This window comes from Simochromis diagramma, unplaced genomic scaffold, assembly GCF_900408965.1.
Source record: "Simochromis diagramma unplaced genomic scaffold, fSimDia1.1 OVJJ01000822.1, whole genome shotgun sequence".
NCBI classification, from domain to species: Eukaryota; Metazoa; Chordata; class Actinopteri; order Cichliformes; family Cichlidae; genus Simochromis; species Simochromis diagramma.
The window spans coordinates 2797821-2820926 of record NW_024387520.1 but is presented as its reverse complement, the minus strand read 5'-3'; the positions used below and the strand labels follow the sequence as shown (position 1 = coordinate 2820926).

General features: G+C 38.1%; 1 protein-coding gene across 2 annotated transcripts in view; it reads left to right on the top strand.

Moving 5' to 3' along the window:
• LOC120725939 (EGF-like repeat and discoidin I-like domain-containing protein 3) overlaps positions 1-18481 on the top strand; it is a 124082-nt gene extending 105601 nt beyond the window's left edge. For both annotated transcript variants that reach the window (XM_040019055.1, XM_040019053.1), the window contains exons 9-10: positions 3290-3445; positions 15523-18481. In XM_040019055.1, the coding sequence (XP_039874989.1) occupies positions 3290-3445; positions 15523-15672 (306 nt within the window). In that variant the 3' untranslated portion in view covers positions 15673-18481. The remainder of the gene's footprint in view (positions 1-3289; positions 3446-15522) is intronic.
• The last annotated feature ends 4625 nt before the right edge of the window (positions 18482-23106 follow it).

Sequence of the window (23106 nt, the reverse complement as noted above, 5' to 3'; positions counted from 1 at the left end):
GCTCATGGTTCTGGTAATACTGAGAGCTTAGATATGAGATGAATCTAATTTTGTAATCTCAGACTCAGAAAGCCAAATCCTAAAATAGATTCTCGTGTTTCACTTCTCTGTAAATTGTACGCCACAAGCATTCAGAGATTGCTACAAAGACTTCACACGCTCCTAGTTTGTCTGGGTTAAAAGCTTGTGGAGGAGAGAACGGGGTTGAGAGCGTGATGGAGGAAAGAACAGAAGGTGGGGGCTGGAGGAGAGGCCGTGCTTTAACAAGCTTATCTCGCTCCCTAATGCAGTTTGGGCCATCAAAGCGTTGAGAGGCGGCGACGCTAGAGGCGGCTGTATTTTTTGACCGCTACCTGTGACAGCAATTACTGGTTCCCCTTTAAGCATGCCTTTGTTTGGTGGCAGACTTGAATGCTCGGGTAGAACAAGATTACCTCAATGTTTTGCAACTGCAGCATAATCAAAGCCTCACAATGCCATGCCCCTCTGAATCAACCGAGCTAGGTCTGCCACCATTTCTTTCTGGACCCTTTATTCAGGAGGTGGCGTGACATTATTTTCATTATAACAGTGTTGGGTGTTTTTTTAAAGGTATACATCACAGGCAAATATTCCACAACACTTCCACAGCTTCTCTTAGAAACAGCAATGAGAACTGTGGTGCATAAAAAAACGGAGGTGTTGACAAAATTCATTTAGAAGTGGAATTTAATGAATAGAGCTTTCACAACAATTAGATAATGCATCCATAGCACGCTACTGTATTCGCTAGTTGCATACCTGTGCTTCAGGTATTCAGTGAAATAAATGTCCCACTCCCAAACCTTTGTTCTGCTTTCAGTAGCTTATCATCTCACATATGTTGGCCGAGTTAATCCCTTTAGAGATAGTGTGGCCTTACCTTGGACCTTCGGTGCTATAAAAAACTATTTGCCCCCTTCCTGATTTTTTTGTTTTTTTACATATTTGTTACACTTAAATGTTTCATATCGTCAAACAAATGTGAATATTGGACAAAGATAACCAGAGTAAATACAAGGTTCAGGTTTTAAGTGATGATTTCATTTGCAAAGGGAAAACATTATTGTTATGGCCCATCTAGGGTTAGCCAGACCACAACATCCTCGTCAGATCTCAAGCAGCCACAACTATTAATTTAACTTTAGTAATTAAAATTTGTTTGGAGATTAAAACAAATGAAACAAAAAACTGAGAAACAGGGAAGGAGACAAAAACTTCTTCACTGTAATCCAAACCTGTGTCTGCTTATGTAGCATAGCACACAGCACAGTGTCATCATTTAAAGCCTCTGTAATACCCAGTACTAAGATTTGCTGTCATCTCATTTGCATTAACGCTAAGACAAAACTGTCAGGGTTTGGGGTTTAATTGTAATTTTGATTTTGTAAGATCACTTTCCTGCTCTTTCTTTAGAGCTAATTTCCCCGCTCTGCGTATTCATGTCATTTCTTTCAGTTTTATTTTACCAAACTTTCTTTTTGTCTGTTGTTTGGGGGTTTTTTTCCCCTTCATTTGCATCTTGCTTACCTGATAGTTTTCTGTGCATTTACAGTCCAGTCCCTTGTTGGTTGTGTCAGCCTTTGTGTGTAATCCTAAGCTGCATTCCTCTATTTTGACACTAGTGGTTTTTTATTGTGTTCCTTGCAAATTTAGCTTTCGGTTTACTTGTTTTCTTTGAACTTTGTTGAACAACCTTTCGGAATTTTTATATTCCTTTGGCTTGTCATTAAGGCTTAGGTTTTGCAAACTACCTGTCAGCCTCCGGTGTCCTGCATTTGTGTGTGTGTTTGCATGTGTGTGTGTGTGTGTGTGTGTGTGAGAGAGAGAGAGGGTTTTTTTTTCCTAACTCGTCACAACAGATAATGCAGTCAACTGGAAAGTGTTTTGTGATGTGCCAAGCTGCACTGCAGGGTTCTGCAACGTGTCAAAACCAGGAGACGGAGTGAAACTAAACCATACCTCATGCGCTAGTTTGTTTGCTTATTTGTTTAATCTATGAGGGGGCCATTGTTTTTTTTTTTTTTATCAGAACAGTGTGACACAGTATAAGTTGGCCTGTGACCAGGCCAATTAGTGTGATGCATGGTTGTCTTGGTGTTGTGTACAGCATATTCAGCAAAAGAAACAACTCTGCATACTTACATTTCTCTCATGCGCTCGCTGCGCCTCTAAATTTTGCAACTATCTATGGCACAGCAAAATGTCAAGTTGAACCCGGTATTTCATCCTCTATTCATAGCAAATTGGTGCCACGTTGATGTATGTGCTAAGTAGAACAGCTTTACTGTTAAATTTGAGCTATTTTGTGTAAAGGGGGGATCAGCCTAAAGCAGCTTCTTTGATATCACCTACGCAGTGTTGTTATTATGTTAGTTTGCTGTTTATCTAATATAAAATGTCCTCGTTTAAAAATGGAAGATGGAAAAACAAAATTTCCTTTTTATAAAAAAAAAAAAAAAATGTGTGAATTGCATGTTAAATAACAAGAACAATAAACTTTTTTCTGTTGTGCTACAGAGTTTTCAGGGTTTTCATTGTGTTAAAGGGGTCTCACATTACACACCCACTGATTCCTGAGAAAAAAACAAACTATTTATTTAGTAATACTGCACTTAAACCTAATAAAGGTATGCATGGCTTTGCTGAGGACTAGATTAAAAATTACTTTCAATCCCTTTCACTTAATGGATGCAATATTTATTTAACATAATTATCATGCTGGTAAAATCTCGCCCCAAAAAGCTTGATTATCATCTCCTTGGTTCAAAGTGTAGCCTGTATCCTGAGATTCTTCTTAACTTCATTTTTTGTTTCAGACCAACAGTGTTATGTACTTTTCAATATAATAAAGCATAATTGAACATTAAAAAGCCTATAAATGTAACAGTTTGTGTATTTACTGCCTGGAACCCTTGCGCAGTAAATTGTTTGCAACAAATGAGAACCTATTAAAAATTAACCCAAATGGAGCAGTGTGGGTCTCAGAAGCTGCTGCAGCATGCAATTTCTGTTTTGCTGAGGCGAGATTGTGGACTTAGCCTTGTTGTTCAATATTCTGTGAATAATTGAAACTGACTTGACTGGCGCCCGGTGTCTGTATTCAGTAAATCCTCAGATAAAATCGAAAGGAAAAATGCTGACTTAATCCTGAAAACTTAGCATATCTGACACTTTGCTACCTGAGTTTGTTGAGCAATCGAATTTATCATTCTGGTTTTGTCTCTCCTTCTCTTTGCTCCCATCCCTCCTTGGGCTTTGCTCCTCTCAGGTGGACTTGCTTGTGCCAACCAAGGTGACAGGTATCATCACCCAGGGAGCGAAAGACTTCGGCCATGTCCAGTTTGTTGGCTCATATAAAGTCGCTTTCAGTAATGATGGAGAGCAGTGGAATGTATATCAAGATGAGAAGCAGGGCAAGGACAAGGTAAGTTGCTTTTACACTACATATTGATTTGATTGGTTTTTATTTTATTTTATTTTATTTGAACGAAGGGTCACACTCAGCCAAATAACCCTGAAGCAGACAAAAACATAGCAAATATCAAAAAGATGTGTAAATGTGTTATAAGGTGTTAAATTGTGAAAATGTTCATCTTGGAAGCTGTCTGTTTCTCCTTTCATTTCCTCTTAGCATCTTCTTATCAGTGTCTCAAACTGAGCTGTCCTGGTCTGTCCTATTGCCTTTCTCTGGTTTGAGATCAGATAAGACCACCCTGTCAACCTGGCCAGGCCGGTGCTATGCTGAAAATCTTGTTTACGGTCCTTCAGCAGAGTGCAAATGTCCATTCCAATCGCCCACAACAACAGAGACAGTGCAGAGCTGCAGCGGGCTCTTTGTTGATATCAGGGAACCTGCAGACACAGGCTAACAGCTAAAGCTGGAGCGTCTTGTCTTTCAGATACTGATTGCAAGAGAATCTGTGTTTACTTTTCGATCTTGCTGTGCTATTGAAAGATAAGGCCTACCTCTTCATTCTGATTCATCCAATGCTGATGTGTCGAATTCAAGAAGCCAAATACGCTTGGCATGAAACAGCTTTGGGATAATATACTGTATACTTTGTTTATTCTCCAGTCTAACTTAAATCCATTTAGGCTTTGTAGATAATTTCAAAATATTTAACATTTTAAAATAGTTACAATAGTTAAAATAGTTTTCAACTGGAGATGACATTTGTATTAATAAATAACTGACTCATAACTATTAATGAAACAAAGTCCAGCTGTTAAAATTTGTGAATTTGGTTTTGTCAGGACAGCCCTACCTTAGTTCTTATTTTTATGCATATTTATCACACATTTCACATCATCAAACTAATTTTGATATTAGACAAAGATAACTGGAGTAAATGCAAAATGCAGATTTTAAATGATGCTTTCATTTATAAAGGAGAAACCACTCTGCCTCTATGCAAGCAAGTAATTGTCTCTCTTTGATAAATCATGAATTAACTGTGATTAACCATGTTTTTGCTTAGCTAAGTTCCATGTCATTAACCACACCCAGGCCTGAAAAAGAAACATATCATGCTATGATCTAAAGAAACAGCTGAGAAATAAATTCACTGACATCTATCAGTCTGCAAATGGTTACAAAGCAATTTCGGCGACTTTGGGACTCCAGCGAACCACAGTGAGAGTCATTATCCAAAAATGGAGAAAAGTTAAAACAGTGGTGAACCTTCCGAGGAGTGGCCGGCCTACCAAAATTACTCCAAGAGCGCATCGATGACTCATCCAGGAGGTCACAAAAGAACCCAAAACAACATCTAAAGAACTGCAAGCTTCACTTGTCTCAGTTAAGGTCAACGTTCATGATTCAACAGTGAGAAAAAGACTGGGCAAAAATGGCATCCATGGGAGAGTTTAAAGAGAAAACCACTGCTGACTTAAAATAACACAAATGCTCATCTCACATTTACCAAAAACATCTTTGATCTAAAAACATATGGGAAATGATTCTGTGGACTGATGAGACAAAAGCTAAACTTTTTGGAAGCTTTGAGTCTTGTTGCATCTGGTGTAAAACTAACGCAGCATTTTATAAAAAGAACATCATAGTCTGATGGTCTGGGGCTGCTTTGTCGCTTCAGGAAATGGAAGACTTGTCGCGATTGATAGAGCCATGAATTCTGCCCTCTACCAGAAAATCCTGAAAGAAATTAGGTATCAGTTCATTCCCTGCATAACTTGGGTTATGCAGCAGGATAGTGATCCAAAGCACACCAGCAAGTCCACCTCTGAACCCCTCCACCACTGCCACCACAAAATTAGGTTTAGCAGTGATCTAATCAAAGTTCAGACATTAATCCAATTGAGATGTTTCTGTATGACGTTAAACAGGCCATTCATGCAGGAAAGCCCTCCAGTGTGGTTGAATTAAAACAATTCTGCAAAGAAGAGTGGGCCATAATTCCTCCACAGTGATGGGAAAGACTCATTGCCAGTTATCACAAATGCTTGATTGTAGCTCTTGCTTCCAAGGGTTGACACAGCCAGTTGTTAGGTTCAGGGGCCAATAGCTTTTTTTTTTTACAACGGGCTAGGTAAGTTTAAATAATTTTTTTCCTGTAAATTAATGAACTAATCTTTAAACTGCATTTTGTATTTAGCCACATTGTCTTTGTCTAGTATCTAAATTAGTTTGACGATGCACAACATCATCACTCATCATCATCACATCTGTTTGAATCATTCTGTTTTAGCTCATTTATTGGTCACCTCCCAAAAAGTCCATCCTCCTCTGATTGGTCAGTGGGCATGAAGAAAGTCAGACACATAGACAGTATAAAAGATGGAGCTAGTTTCCAGATCTGAACAAATGAAGCTAATGAATAACTGCCTTAAACCTGCATTTTTTGTAACGGCCACCAGGAGGCGAGAGCTGTCCTATAGAAGGCCCTCTGCAGGAGCTGTTGACATTTTGCTAATGGGTTTATAGTCAAAGTCATTTCAGGTTATACTGTATAAATATAAAGCATTAAGTCTATTTATTACATTTTGGTGTCAAAAAGGAAGATTTTTCGAGATGTGATCACTGGATACTGAAATGTGCTTTAGCAAGTCAGTTTGAAAATACCAAGACGGCTTGAAACAGCTTAACTTTTGTGCTGTCTATGGTCAGGCAGCTTTGGTGAAGTGCTTCACCACCTTAACTCAGGTTAGTTTCTGCTAACAGAAAACAAGTCATTTTAAGTGTAAATCACGGCACATTATGTTAATGGTTGTTTTGTCAGCACAGAGCAGAGGTTGAAAAATATGCCAAGCGGCAGGTTTACAGTAGTCTTAATGTGTTACGTTGTATGTCTCTATTTTATGCTCTGTTTACTGTCTGACAACAGAAACAGAAAATTGGGAATATTTTCAATGGAAATTCATCTCTATTAGAGTGGCTAGTACATAGCTTTGTGCCATTCTACCATTAAACACATGGTGATTGCCTTATTATTGCTGCAACATTGCCATCAGAAGTAAAACAGCTCAGAAGCTGTGAGAGCATGAAGACTCTTGTGTTCACCGTTGCAACCAGCAGCAGAACATTTGATGTGCTTTGTTCATAGCTGAGATATTTTCGAGTAAGAATTAGCAGAAGGTACTCTAGCGAGGAATTGATAGTGGACTGCATGGCATCTGGCTGCATGTGGATTTAGTTGAAGCACTTGTTTGAGAGTGTACCAAAGGAACTAGGTAAGTAGCCATTATGCCATTGTGTTACTTAATGATGAAGAGAAGTACCGTGTTTCCTGGGAGAGAACAGCATGGAACTCTTTACATGAATAAAGAAAGTATAACAGACAAATAAAACCTCACAAGGCATAATTTGAGCACTTTAATATCTGAAGGCAGACTGGAATTTTTGGATTCAGAATCTGTATTCCAGTATATACATCTATAAGTGATTTTTTAAACCAATAGTACAATAAGACGACACTGAGCTTAACATCCTTTAGTTACTAGTTTTCTGTCATGCTTTGTATCATAGCCCAGCTGTGGGTCATACTCTGTAGTTTGTGCACAGATATTTTCAGGCTTTCTTGGATAAACTGTTTCTGAGCAGTTTGAAGAGGTTACCGGTGCCCGTAGCAGGCATTAAGTTGAGGTAGTGTCCTGTCTTTTTTCTTTTTCTTTTTTGTCAACATATTTTTGAAACACCTTGAGAATTTTATTTTGAATTTGGCACTACTGCTCACTTGCAGCATCAGCAGGTCAAAGATCCCCTCTGTGTAACATTCAATAAAAAAAAATTGTGTAACTGTGCTACTGGGTTGAAGATGTTTGTGAAGCATTGAAGAATTATAACTTCCTGCTTCTTTTCAGCAAGATCCATATTTGAAACATTAGCATCTATCAACACGTTGTCTTTCCAAATCAAAATAATTGGCCAAACCGAGAAGATGAAGAATTTAACTTGTTTTTCCTCTCTGAAACTACACACTATTACAGTACATACACAGCAAAACATAACCTCAAATGAGGAATCACTCCCATCACTGAGCAAAATGGAAACACTGATTTAAACTGCAGTGTGACCCACTGATGGAGGCATGCAACCACGAGGGGAGTTGCAGTCTTAGAAAAGAGCTTCCATTTTTGTTTGTCTCTGATACACGATAGATCAAAAGCAGCGCTTTGTTGACACCAACAGCTGCTCTCAGTTTATCCCCTTCACTTTGCTGGGGATCCAGTGAAGTAGCAGATCCCTGGAAATAATTTTCCATTTCTACAGGTCATATTCTTTGCTTGAGGAGTTTGTAACACCCGTGGTGATCTTTGGCTGAGGGCCAGGCATGCTCACCATGATTTATCCTCAGACAATTTCAATACCTTGGAATGAATGTTTTCTAAGCGTCATCTGAGTTAGAACATGAAAGAAGGAAAAATACTGGTTGTATCTCAAGAGAATGATACATTTATTTTTAAGTCTAGTTTCACCTCCACGTTTTTTTGTTCTCTCCTGTGTTGTTATTGCTGTATAATTCAGAGAAGAGCTAAGACTATACAGTCACTCCGAGCATGTGTGCTCTGTATTAGAGGGCGGGCGTGTTTTGCAAGACTTCAGCAAATGTCAATCAGTTTGTCCCTTGCTGGAGCCAAGTGGCTGTTCAGATGTATGATTCTTCAAGGTGTTTTCCCCCTTCAGTCAGCCGAAGCAGCCATTAATGCTAGAGGACACATTTGGCTGTTAGACTCCCGAGGCTCCTCCTGCCACACCACAATGCTTGACTTGGCAGGGATATACTGTGAAAGTTTGTGTGTGTGTATGTCCGTGTGTGTGTTTGCCTATTTCCAACACAGTGGTAGAGGCTTGTAAGTATTCTTCTCAGCTCCCCCCTCCAGCTCCTGTGTGGCAGAGGCTGCAGGCAGTTAGATCTAGATTGAGAGAGGAGACTCTGTCAGAATACAGATGTTGTCAAAGCAGGGCCCAGCGGTGCACGCACAACAGTATCCCTCTACAAAATCTATAGAGTGCCCTGTTTGCCTTTTCTTTGTACACCAATCCCACATACTGCTGTACTGCACTTGTAACTGAGACAAGTAAGAGCAAAGTCCATTGTTTAAACACAATTACACTGAGACACATCCCATAATCCTACATATCGGCTAAGTTGGATTCCCTTTCCGCACCTGGGTCACTATGTTACCTTGTCCTGCACCACCGCTCTTGCATTGGTGTCAGTATTGAAACAGTCTGTCGATGGGTTCAATCAAGCACAAAAGTAATTGATTTATGTTTAATAGTGTTTTACTCAGGTGACCTGGGTTAATTAGTCATCAGAGCCTTCAATTCCATTCAGGTCAGAGGGTAACTGAATACTAGATGGGTTTGAATACCGACATCCTAAAATGAACCCATGGTAGTAGTATTTAGTAGCTGCGGTCCACTGTGCACCTCAGGATTACAAAAACACATAACTAGGTAACGTATTGCTGACCCCCTCAAAGACTGGTCTCGGTGTGCGTTTCAGTTTGATGCAGCGTGACTGCCTCTTTCTCAGCTCGCATGATGCTTTTGACCTTTCACTGAAGACGTATGTGAGTTTTCCTGGTATTACCGCAGGCGGCTCTGGGCAACAAGGGGTTAGAGAGCAAAGAGATCTGAGCGACCTGATTCCTTGACCTGTGCAGCAGGTTTAAATAATGTAGTATGGGCTGAGTTGCAGCTCTAGAGTCGCATAGGGCCTCACCTCATAATGCTCCTGACTGTCAGGAAAATCAATAGTTAGGAGCAGTTGTGGCTGCTGTGTCACTCCGAATGCACACATAGTGACATGTGCTCTTTGTCATTATGCCTTCACCGCTGCATAATCTCTTTGTTTAGTGTGAAGGTAGAGGCAACTAGCTTGAGCATATTTGACTAAGTTTACTATTCCAAGAAAAGTAATACATGCAAAAACACCACCTGATTCAGTGTCTCCTTTTCTTCAGAATTATCAACACAGCTTTGTGAATTTTGCAGCAGTTCAAGTAAACTTACAGTTTAGAATAAAACACTGCCACATTGTTAAGTGTTTCAGTTATCCGTGGCACAATTATTAACACTTGGCTTCACCTGTCAGTTGCCAACTCCTTTATTGTCACTGTCACTTCTGCAAGTCACGCATGGCAGGTTGGGCTTGTTTATACTCAGCTACGCATAGTTTGTTTTCTTCTTCTTCCCTTAGAAAACAAATAAAAACTGTCATTTGTCTTCTGCATAATAGGTTCTAATTCCAGTTACAGTAATAACAGGTTCTGCCACTGTTCTACTCAAGTACAAAGCATATCGATCAATCTGTCCATCCATCCATCCAGCCATCCAGCCATCCAAATATCCATTTTCTTAACCATTTATTAAATTCAGGGTCATTGCACGCCTGCAGTCCATCTTAGCTGTCACTAGACAAAAGCAAGAACAAAGGCAGTAATAATAAGTAATTCCAGATTGTATATTTAGTAATCTTTTATTAACAACAAAACTCCAAAGATGCTTGAAACTGCCTTAATTTTTTTTAAACAATGCCTTTCCCTGTTTTGCTGTGGAATCATATCCATCTATCCATCCATTTTCTTCTGTTTATCCGGGTCAGGTCGTAGAAGCAGGAGCCCAAGCAGAAAAGTCCAGACCTCCCTCTCGCTGGCCAACTCCTCCAGCTTGGCCCAGGGAACACCAAGGTGTCCCCTTGGAGAAATATAATATAACATATATATGTATAATATAATATAATCTCTCCAGCGAGTCCTGGGTCTGCCCCGGGGGCATGTCCAGAACACCTTACCTTACCTCACCTCATCTCACCTCACCCAGGAGGTGCCCACGGGGCCCTAACCACTTCAACTGGCCCTTTTCAATGTGGAGGAGTAGAAGCTCTGCTCCGAACTCCTCACCTTATCTCTAAGGGAGAGGCCAGCCACCGTTCGGAAAAAGCTCTTTTCTGCCATTAGCATCTGCGATGTCGTTCCTTCGGTCAGTACCCAAAGCTCGTGACCATAGGCGAGGGTAGGGATGTAGATTGACCAGTAAATCAAGAGCTTCGCTTTTACGATCAGCTTTCTCCTCACCATGACGCACTGTTGGCTGTGCGGACCAAGCGCTTGCAACAGTTGTGTAAGGATCAAATATCTAGTCGGTACCTCTCAGCCTCACGCACTAGCTCAGGCTGTTTCCCCACCAGAGAGGTGAGGTTCAGTGCACCAGTCGCTAGTCTCGGGACCCGGGGAGTTGTCCTCCAGGGTGTCCATCCCCAGGCGCTGCCTAGCACACACTGCACCGGACCCCTACAGCGCCTTCTGTGGGTGGTGGACCTACAGGAGGGTGGGCCTGTCTCCCTTCCTCGGGCTGTGCCCGGCCAGGCCCCGTGAACTAAGGTCTGGCCACCAAGAGCTCACCTCCGGGCACCCTCCCCGGGCCTGGAAGTAAAATTGCAAGTTTTGTACATTTTTATGCAAAATTTTCTATGTTAGACAAACTGATCAGCATAGGAAAAAAATTCATAAAACCTGTTAAATAACTGGAATTTGGAAATCTGAATCTTTATGTGTGTTTACAATATGCAAACCTAATGATAACATGCTGTTTATACATTTTTCAGAGACTTCCTTTTCTTGCTCTTGAGAAATGATCCAGCTTTCCTTTAGTTTGCATCAGTCTTTTACATCAGTTTTAGATGTGTTTAACTATGCCAAGTGATTCAAAATTGCATCTTTATGTCTTTCCTGTCTCTGAATGACTTGAAACACTGGAGGGTGTTTGCCATTATCCTGTTGATGTGGAGGAAATCTTCAACACCCATCCCACATCTTTTTTTTTGTTTTCCTCCACACATTATTTGTCCTTTTATTGTGATTCTTCACATACCCTGTTCCAAAGAGTAGATTTATATACATTGTGTGCGACCTGGCATGTCCCTGGATAGTCTGGCAGACATCACTGTCATATTTCGATCAGCTGCTGGCTTTATGGCCTCCCTCTTCTGCCTTTTATAACGTGCTACCTAAAGTCACAGTGAGACTCCTTCATGTGACACATTTCTCAGGTTGAAATAATGTTGTCAAATACTAAAAAAGTTTAAAGAAATGCTCACAGAATGGTTTAGAAATGTTATTCTTGAAGAATCAGCACTGTTGATCAATTAATACTCGTTTTGTGAAACACATTTATTTTACAGTATGAACAATAATTGCCAAATACCACAGAAAATGTAACATTAAACCTCCTGAAATAAATGGGACACTTCTATGCAAGAGCATGTACCAAATTACGCCAGTCAAGTTCATTCCTAAGTAATAAGGTTGCTCCGTCTGATGTCTTGATGCTTGTGTTGACTATGGACTGTACAGTCACTAACAAAGACCAGAATGTGAAGTATTTCTTCATAAATGTATCTGGTACCAAAATACAACCCTAAGCTGTTGCGTACTCTCTTTTCTGACAGTATATTTTTGTTTCTCCTAACTGAAAGGCAACAACCGAGAGGCAAGATGGGAACAGAGTTCAGGAAAAGTTCATTCCAAATGCTCTATAAAATTCGCATATGTTTAATCTTGTTTAGTCTTCTTGTTGAAAACCAGAGGAATCATAAAAAATGTGTTATTGTACAACTCTTGGATCGTTATCATCCTGAAAAAGCAAAATAAGTGATTAAATTCGGATGCAGATGGAAAATGACTTGTGTGATTGACTCATTAGACAGAAACTGTGTAAATCTGTTACACATTGAAGCACGGAACAATAGACAAAAGGAAACCTAAAATATAATGCTTTTGTTTTTTGTAAGCACTCAAAAACAGCAGAACAAAGAGAGGGAAAAGACTAGGAAACTGACAGAGAGCAGGATTCCATGTGATGTTGTTTGCACCAGATACAAACCTTGTCTGACTACAGTCTAAGCTCTGTGCTACAATATAGATGAGAAAGAGAGGGGAAGAGAATGGGTTTCACTGAAGGAGGAAAATGATAAAAAAGAATGTAGAATGAAAAGGTGACCCAAAAATAAGGAAAGTAATGAAAGAGTACACCTGTCACCTTCAGCTTATGTTCCCATTAAGAGTAACTCACACAGGAGCCAGAACATGAAAACCATAGGGGCAGACATGCTAAATAAAGAATTAGTCAGAGACGAGTTAATCGAAACGCACCTGGTTGGAAGAGAAATAAGAGGTTTGATTGTCACGCCATTGTGCATTGATTGCAGACCATAATGTCTTATATGTCCATCTGTAAATGGATACCAAGTGAGTCATGAGAGTATCTGATATTTTTAAGCCATGATTTATACAATAGCTTTCTTTGTAATTTGAGCAGTATAGTATCTTTCATGCAATATTGCATGAATATCGTTCATGCAATATTGTATTGCATGAACTTTGAATGCAAAGCTCCTCTAGCAGCGTCTGAGAAATAAACTGAGGTGATGAAAATAAGGATAGCATAGCTCGTTAAACATTGTTAGTGCAGATGCTATATAATTATGTATAATTAATAGTAGCCTAAACCTTTTGTTGCATTTTCTTTGACAGTAACTGCTTCTAAAAAAAAAATTCTTTAGATGTTTAAACTGAGTATTTATTGAAATGTAAGAAAAGAACAATAAATAAATTTCAGCTTTTCAACTTTTCACATTTAGTTCTGTAGGATGTCCTCTTTTTCTTGCATTTGTTTGTCATGATTATCAAATTTTTGAGTTGTGCTATTTGGAAAAAAAAAGATTCAGAGTTTTTACATTGTACAGTTACCATTGCAATTTTCTTTGATCTGACAATACTTACCTCATTTTCTTTATTTCATTTTCACTCTCACGTATTTCCTGCCCATTTGATCAGATCCCCCTGCCCTCGTTAGTATCAACCGTATCCAGTAACCCTCTTCTCCTGTGTTCCTTTTCCCCTGTGGCAGCTAAACTCAGTGTTTTTGTGTCTCACATTCCAGCTGTTTCTCCTCACATTCTCCTTGTAGTCATTAGATTGTACTGTTGTGTTATTGATACTGCTGTTGTGTAGCACTTTTTTGGGGTGGGATACAGCCAGATTTATTTGGACTGTGTAGCAAACTTTGTTGCAAGTAAAGACCTTCTTATTCAAGCTGTCTGAGAGTGAGTCATGCATTTGAGTCGCATCTGTTGGGATCCTCGTTACGGTTCCCAGTTGACTTGACAATCTTAGACTTTATACATAATGGTTTCGAAGCGACAGTTCCCCCATGTCTAATATGACAATGATTCGCATCCGTTCTCTGTGTTGAATGCGTAATTTATATTGTGTACCTTGATTGCACAATTATTTTCTCATGTTGCCACTATACCGGTGAACAAGAAAGCACTTTGCCTCGTGTTTTTCTATGCATAATTTGTCCTATTCAAAGTTATACTGGCTTGCCTAAAACAATCGGCTTTTCATCCTTGTCATATAAGATTATTTTACCCGATTGACTAGAAAACAATTCTGCGCTTATGTTTGATGAGGACATTTGGATGTGCAGAGGACATTTATACAAAGCCGAAGCTGGTGCTTAATACTTAAATCTTCAAATCTCCTCTCTGGCCTGGTGTTTTAGAAAACACTGTACAGTCTGTGAATATTTGGTTGAATCACACAGTCTGAACTGTTTTTTTTTTTCCAAAATTCTTAATGCCACTATGAATATTTGAAAGGGGATTAGATGAGTATTTACTCAAAAGATGTGAAGCCCCATTTCTAGCACCTGCTTGGATTTAGCCCACTGATTTTTTCATTCCACACAACACCGAATCCCATTTCATCCCAATTACGCAGGCATAATCATATCTGTTTAATTGAAATGATCATATTCTTCAATGAAGCACTCCCTGTAGATGCATTTCTCCTTAATATACTTCATTGTACAGTCTATTAAACACACACCAAAGCTTGTAATAATTAACAACAGAGCATGCATACCAGTGTGACAATTATAGTTGTTTGTAATAGCTGGTCAGTCACTGACCTGTTTATTTATGGTTCACCTTAAAGTTCTTAATTTTCATTGAATCTCTATGAAATTATATTTTCCCAAAACTAGGGTGATATGGTCTGCAAAAAAAATCATCTCTCAACAAAAAATGTGAATTAGACAAAAAGAGACATGCAGATCTACTGATGTATCAACAACTGTAACCAAAACTTTGCGTTTCTATCAATGTTAACAAAATCCCCAGCACCACTGGCTGCAGAAACGATGTTCTCTTTGGAATTTTAGATTCAATGAAATGTGTATTTTTTTAAAGACCACTTTAAAAAAATTACAAGAAGAAACGAGTGGTAGTTTGAGACTTTTGCACACTGCCGTGACGGTGATGGTGACTATATGAGGAGTAGGCGTGTTCATTAATATCTATCAGAATGCATGTTATTCTCTAGCACAACATGTAATGACTTTTATGGAGCCAATATTGAAGAAAACTGCAGGGCTTTTTTTTAATAACATTATGCCAAAGCCAAAGTGAAGAATTCAAGACTGTGTGGCAAAACTGAAGGAAAACAGCACCAACAAGCCTGAGGTGCAGGTTACTTAACAAAATTCAGTAAGGAGGAGAAACAGCAGCTGATGTTTTTGACTAATTATGAAGGTGGCACTTCCAGCTGTGCCACTCTAACAATGCGCAATCTTCCCCAGGGGGGAAACTGTTGATGTGTTCGCATAGTGCATAAAAGAAACCACGAATAGGACCGAGTTGTGGGAATGTTCTCTTTCTGGTCATGTTTAGATTGAAATTCTTATTGGCTGCACTTCATTCATTACCAGTTCAAGCATGAGGTCTTCAAGGTAACAGTCTGTAGAAATCAAATGAGAAATGCACCAAGAACGTTTTGCCACCGCTACTGAAAATACTTTTGGTTGTATGTGTGCGTGATTTCTCTGTTTTTCTTCACACATGACGCACGTTGAAGCATGTGGCTAGAATATTGGACATGAATATTGCATTTCAATTCTCTCCATGGGGATTTGTTTTTGCGGAAACAATCGAGTCAACTAACCATTAACAGCCATTCATGTTGTCATTTTTCCAGGTATTCCAAGGGAACTTTGACAACGACACACACAGAAAGAACGTGATAGACCCGCCTATCTACGCTCGGTTCATTCGGATCCTTCCCTGGTCGTGGTACGGCAGGATCACTTTGCGTGTAGAAATACTCGGATGCACAGAGGAAGAGTAAACCCTTTCCTTCATCTTTCTGCCCATCGCCCCTTGTCCCTTGGCATACTGGAGTGTCTCACAAAGTACTTCAGAAATAAACTGTGCAACCTGTAAAAAGAAATTGATTTCCAATGGATTTTTCAAGAGTATGCGTTGGTTGTGATGGGTTGCTGTTTGTTCTTTTGTACAATGATTTAAAACCTGCCCCTGCCCCTGTTTGTCCTTTTGTTTTTCCTATTTAAAGCGTGATCTTTGTCTTTTTATTCCTCTCAAGATTTGCCATCCTGTTTGGAATGAACTTCTATAATATATATATGGGAGGGGTGGGTTTGGGGGTGGTGTCAGAAAGGGAGTCTCCCTGTGGTTTTAACTTGTTGCCATAGAAGCTATTGTACAGTGTCACTTTTTAACAAATGTGTGAAATCTGTCTGTTGTGCTTCATTGGACATGATTAACCAGCTTCATGCCATGACTAAACTGTCTAAATGATCATGTAGATGACATGTTATCTCATCATCAAATGTGTTTTTACTTTGAATACAGCATCTCCTCAAGCCATGCCTTTTCCCTAATGGACACTGGCATTACAGCATCAATCAAAACACTGCTAAAGCTCTTGTATTATATGTAAAAGACTAAGAAATTGCATGGTGCGTGAACTATAAATATATATTATGAGAAATCATTTAAAACCTCCAGCCCTGAAAGCAAATGGATTTGATTTAGAGACCTATTTTTATGTGCATTTTTAAATAGTTCTGAAACATTACAACACACTGCAAAAGCTTAATAAAGATGACTGATATGTGAGACAAAAAGCAAGCGCTGCAGTTTAAAGTGGTTCTGCAGCACTGACACTGAGGCTTATAAGGTTGTATGTAGTTGAAATGTTAGCTCACATTTTTTTTACCATTCGATTATTGCTAGATGTAAGATTATTTGCTATTATTGTTTGTTTGCCATTTTGCATTTATTTTATTTTGTTTGGTTTTTCAATCTCAGCTGTTAGATTCACAACATGTTTTTAATGTCCTCGTGTTGTCTTGGAGATCTAAGTCAAATCAATTAAAAAAGCTCAGGATAGATGTTATCCATATTAACCCACAGCGCATATTTTTGGCCTCCTAGTTGAAGATTTCTGTGTTATTATTTAAAGAAAATACCACATGAGTGAAAGCAATTATTGAAAACATCCATATATGAATAACTCAAACGCTGAAAGCAGTTTCTTAATATCCTTAATTTCTTTGACTTGATAAGTGAAAACCTTTAATTAATTTCCTCATTTTCAAAAGACAGGAAAATTGCTCATATTACTATCGTCATCTCAGACCTACAATGACCAGAGTGACAGAACAGAGCTGTAAATTAATTATGGAAATGGAATAATAAGCTTTTGTTAAAATACTGGATTAAAGTATAGGAATAAAATATTAAAATGCTTATATGTGTTTAAATTGTTGCTCTCTGCATTTTCAAATGGTTGCAGGTTGCTAAACATATTTAAAGACTTGCAGTTTTTACTGTATGGCTTCTCTTGTTGGCTACATCTGCAGTAAATGAACAGCAATGTTTAGCCAGTTAAATAAATGGAAGCAAACAAACCCTGAGGTATTGTAGTAGTGTCAGAGCTTGTGGGCCTGTATCGGACCTGGATTGCTCAAGGGTTTTCCACTCTTGGCTAGTTTTTCCAAAGCTCTCTAGTGCAACAATAAAATCCAAAAGGAGCCACTTCCGCTTTTATACTTCGTGTTTCACTTCAGCCTTGTCAGCTTTCAGGCCCATAACAAACCCTTCATTTTATATTTTCAGAATCTAGTTCTGAAAAAGAAAGTGAGAAATTTACAGGAATTCTGTACTGAAATAACTGCATCAGCCTTTAACAGATATTTTGATGGCATGAATGAATAAAAATAAAAATCCTCTAACATTATTTTTTAACTTAATTCTGCAATGTGAAATGATGAAAAGTACAGAAAGACATCATGAATGCTTCTAGACAAAAGGTAAAAAGTCTGAAATTAAAAAAACAAAACCTAACAATGAAGTTACCTAACAACCAAGCATAGGCAGTAGTGTAGGTTTGGTAAATGGCAGTGTGATATGATACAGTATGCTATAATGGACCGAATGTGTGTTAAGATGTTATTTAAGTGTTACGTATTTGTGTAAGTAACATCGAAAGACCGCTGTAGATTACCTATGTGTTTCTTTTTCTTTGTCTTTGGAGTGAACTGGTGACTCCATTGACACTTCATAGGTTCATGATCACAGGACACACATAAGTATACGAGTATCTCTTGTATATTTTACATATTCGCTGTGATTCTTTATCGACAAGTATCAAGTATTTCCAAGATCTGCTCCAGTTTGTCTTTGTAGTTAATTTGTCGTGAACATTTATGACAAAGCAGGTGTGCTGCAAAGCTTTGTGGAATTTTGCATGATGATTTGAAGCGTACAGTACAACAAGGATGTCCACAGGCACATTGTGTTCTTGCATATCATAAAGATCTAATAGCCTTTAGTTTGTATTCACCATCAGTTGTCTTGTGCATTGTAAAACTGAAGCATCTCACGGGTCCAAACGGGGAAAAAAATAGAAACTCATCATGTCTTTGTATTTCAGTGTCAACTGTTCACATATTATTTCTTACTTCCTCAATCTCACTGTCACCCACTATCTAGAAAATGTACCCATCATAATAATAGTTAGGTTCAAGCCTGCAGAGGAGAATCTAAAACTCTGTACAGTGAAAAAAAAAGACATTGCTTCAAAACAAAAAGTTCTTTCAGTTTGACAAATAAAAACATATCTGTGAAAATGATACGTTTGCTTTGTGTTTTTTGAAATCTTTGATGCCATTGATATTACTTTAGTAGGAAACATAATAGCTTCAAAAAAAGAGTTTCCCACCTTTCTAAAGGCTGGGAACGCAGCATCCACACAGTGGAGCACACAAGTATTTCAGAGAGAGAAAGTTATCTTTGCTTTTTATGTGTTTTCTTTTTCATTTTAGCATCATAAGTCTTTTGCTGTTTCACTGTTGTTACAAAATTAGTTCAATTTCAAACTTCTTTCAATAGCCACAGCGCAACAGCCTTTTTTCCCAGTATGTGTGCTATTTCACAAAGACACGCACATACAAAGAGTTATACAGTGAGTACCCCTTATGTCAAGGATAAGACTAAATGCCTATGTGGAAAATAAAGATTTGTTAGTGTAATTGTCAGCTGTGAATGGACTGGTTTATGATTTGTGACAAACAATTGAGTCTCAAGGTTCAACAAACTGCATACATACAATCCCATTAAATAAAAACCCAATCACTAACTGAGTGTACAATATATATCCAGGCTTTTTGATGCAAGTTTAGCTAAAAACAATGAAATATTATTATTATATTATAATATTATCATTATTTATAATTTAATGTTTTTGGAAATGTTTTTTTGCTTTCAGTAATACATTCATGTTTGGTCACTGTAGCCAGTATTACTGTATTAGTATTAATAGCAACCTCTTGCATAGTCTGCAAATAGGGAAACAATTCAAATGCTTACCAGCACAAACATTACGAATTCTTAGGATATTTAAACAAGGCATATTCCAGGCAACTACTTTTCCATTTCACTGAAATCCAAGAAAAAAAGTTAGACCAGTCGATTTGTCAGAAAACTCTCAGAAAACACTGACATTGAGCAAAAGATGGGCAAAGTTAAATACTGGCCAAATAAATATTGTGTATTTTAAGAGCTGTATGATATTATTACTTGCTTTCCTCGTTAGGCTTTTAATGTTTTAAATGTTGATCAAATATACATGTTGCAATTGCCAGCCAGGGCAGCAAAATGTTGACTATTCACACGTCCCCAATTCAAACATTTTGATAGCTGTTTCCAGTATATAATTATATATTTAGACTTGATACCAACTACTAATAAATAACTAATCTGAGTAACTCTACATGGATACCAATTAACTGGTAGTATCTAATATTATGGTACAAAACAATTATTAGTAACAAAAAAAATAAATTGCAGTAACAAGTTACAATGGGTATGACATGAAGCTGCTGAGCTAGCTGTTTCCATCCTCAGGGTTCAGTTTACAGTGCAATCATTGCACCTATTAGTCCAATTTTTGGCATTACTGCCTTTGCTGTTTTCCTTGTACCAGCAGCTACAGTTTTGGAGGAATGTTTCAGAGTTGACACCAGCTGACAGTAGCAGTACAAACTTTGATCACTCCCACTCAGCATGCAGCAGCAACAAATGCAGCACCACAATCACAGAGCTACCCGAGCGGCATAAGACCAGCACATCCATGAGTAACATGGTAATCATTAGTGAAGACCTTGTGCTGCTATATGGCCATAAAAATCATCGACAGACATCAGTATTAAAAGCATCATCCTTTTTTCTTTACCAAGGTTGATGACTTTGACTGGATTTTTCATACCTTATAGAATTTTACAGTTTAAAAATACTTAATATTTTTAAACTGTAAATGTCTGAGGCATCACAAATTAATACTGTAATTTGTGATGCCTCCATTTAAACCAAAGAATAATTATGTTTCTGCTCCCATTTCTTGTCCTCTGTTGCCTTGCTGTTTCCTGAAAGAAACATGTGCATTGGACCTACTCATGCTATTTGTTATATTACGACTAAGCAGCAAGTTGCACCTGTGACGTTAGTAGAATAGTGGCACCCTCATCAGTTCTGCTCGTTTCCAACCCCCCGCTAATTTGCACTGCTCTTTGCAGACTGCATTGTTCATTGCTGATATGAGCTGCTGCCTTAGTGTTCCTAAATCCGTGCATTGTCCGTAGATCTCACACAGAATTTCTTTGGTGTTTTTTTTTTCCGATTACAACCTCGCAGTAATTTACCATGCATGCCAGATCTGACCCTATGTTTCACTGATTTACTGTGACATGCGATGGCCATTCTGTGTCTCCCTGAGGTTAGTGCCACAGTTGTGGCAGCTTATCAAAATGAGAGTTACAGGGCTAACACAGTGCAGGCAAAAGTCCACTAATGCTTCTGCTATGGAAGTGTCAGTCCAGTTTAATGTAATTGGCTTGTAAACCTAGGTGACTGAAGCTATAGGGCAATTAAAAAGTGATACGAAAAGGGAAAAAAATCAGTTTAGTCGAGTTAGCCATGCCTTTTAATACCCTTAAAGATTTTACATTTAAATTAGGAAGGGTCACGTTAAGGAAGATTGTGCATGCAACATTCTATCTAATCTACCTTAGATGTAATGTGAATACATATTATGGTGATCATTTATTGCATAAAAAGTTCAAGAAGTCAAACATTTTGTTTGATATATGGAATTTCCCATGTTGGGTCTGTCAGTAAATGCAACGTGAGGTGAGCACTGTGACTCTGGACCACAAGAAGTTGTTGTTCCACTTGCGATAAAGAAATGTTCTGCAAGAGCCCTGGATCGATCCTGGTTTTGGATGTTGGAAGACATTTACATTATGAATCAAAGTTGCTGTTCACTTGACTGGCAAAGCAATTTCCCTGTGCAGTCGTGTTTTTATCCATCTGTTGGTTTAATTTTCACATCATGTGTTTTTAATTTCTTGTTCTCTTACTTCCCACCTTAGTAATCAAAGCAATTCTTGTTTTTCTCTCCATTTTATGTCAAACAGCTGTTGTTTTTAAAGGCTCTGTAATAAAGCAGAAAATTGTTTGCCATTTTAGTTTCAGCATTTGTGTTCGTGTTTGGACTCGTCTTTGTTGTCTTGACCTTTTATTCTATTTGCAGTTTCACGTCTCTTATCTTCTCCCAAGCAAGGAGCCTTAATCTATTACTGTGATCAAAAAGCAAGTCATATTTACTCTGGTGGCCCCATGATTGAATTTAGCTTTACAAACTGAAATAGCTTAACAGATTAAAGGATCACGAAACCTTATAAACCTGAGGTAGAAGGAGGCATCCTAATTAACAAGAGGCCTTGTGTAAAAAATAATTAAATTTCACTAAGTTAAACATATATAAACAGGTAATCCTATAGTATGTTTTAAAAGTACCTACAGGTAAAACATTATCCAGTGCAGTGCATAACAGAAAGCACATGTAGATACTGTATGTGATAAGACTAAATAGAGATCAGAGGAATAAATTGTTAATAAAACAGTATTTCTCCACTTCAAGTACTTTACGAACACCGAACTCTGGAGAGGAAATTGAGTTAAATATCTTACTCCACCATCACAGGACTCAATATCAAATATGTACAAGCTCTTGTCACGATTCATTTCAAGCACTTTATTCAAGTATGGTGTTGCATAGCCTTAGAAATATCAAGAGTCCTATATAACGATTCAACATGTCTATTTTTAAAAAGCCATGCTGAAAGAATGAGGAATAAAATGTTTAGCGTGAGTGAAGTGTAATGTGTAGTCGCTCTTACTGCCTGTCTATAGAATTTGCAAAAAGCTATTTGTAGGAAAGTGGAGATTAGGACTTGTTCCAATCAGGAGTGTGTCCACCCCTGTGTTGCAGAATGCTACATTATAATGTGAGCAAAAATGACAGGTTTTGGATCACATTAAATACTCTGCTGCTGTTCTCGTGTAAAACAGACAAACAGAGCTGCAACAGTAAAATGTTTAACAAGAACTACTTCAGACAGCATAGAAAAACCTCAGAAATACAAAAAGATTTTTATTTTTTAGGGATAAAAATGTTTCAGTCTTCAATTATTTTAATTAAGCCAGATAGCAAACAAATGATTCTGATTCTTTTGACAGAATTATCTTAACTTCTACTTTTACTTACTCTCGTACTGCATCTACTTTCTCCTTTGACAGCATCACACATCAAGGTACCGTGCAAAAGTCTTGAGCTGTCCCGCATTTCTTTATATTTTACTTACAAGAATCAGTTCTCACGAGCAATACCTCTCTCAAGCAGTCAGTATTTTGTCTACACATAATAGACAATGTAGCAAATAACCGATTTAAAAAGTACCTTTAGGCACTTTGTTCCCATTTCTTTAGTTGAATCTATAAAAAAAAGGCATAAAATAATATTTTTGCATCAACAAGGTGATTCCTGAAGAGGTATTAGCCAAAAAACGGCATATCTTGACATGGTGTGCAGAATGTTTTTAAAAAATTTGAGGAAACTGAAAAAAAGCAGGACAAAGGGTGTGAGAGAAGTGTGAGGTCGAAAAAATCTGCAGGAAATGGACAATATCTGAAGGCCATGTGCTTAAAGAAATTACTAGAAAGCTTAATAAGAAAGCCTGTTGACTTTATAAGCTTGTTAGAATTACACGCTCTCTGCATTTATCTTGTATGCTAAATTTAATTTATCTTTGCACACATTTTAATAAATAGTTACATATATTTCCCACTTTTCAGCAAAATAAAAAGAAAATAGAGTTGTAAAGTACATTTCCCCAACCCTAAACAATTACATCATTAA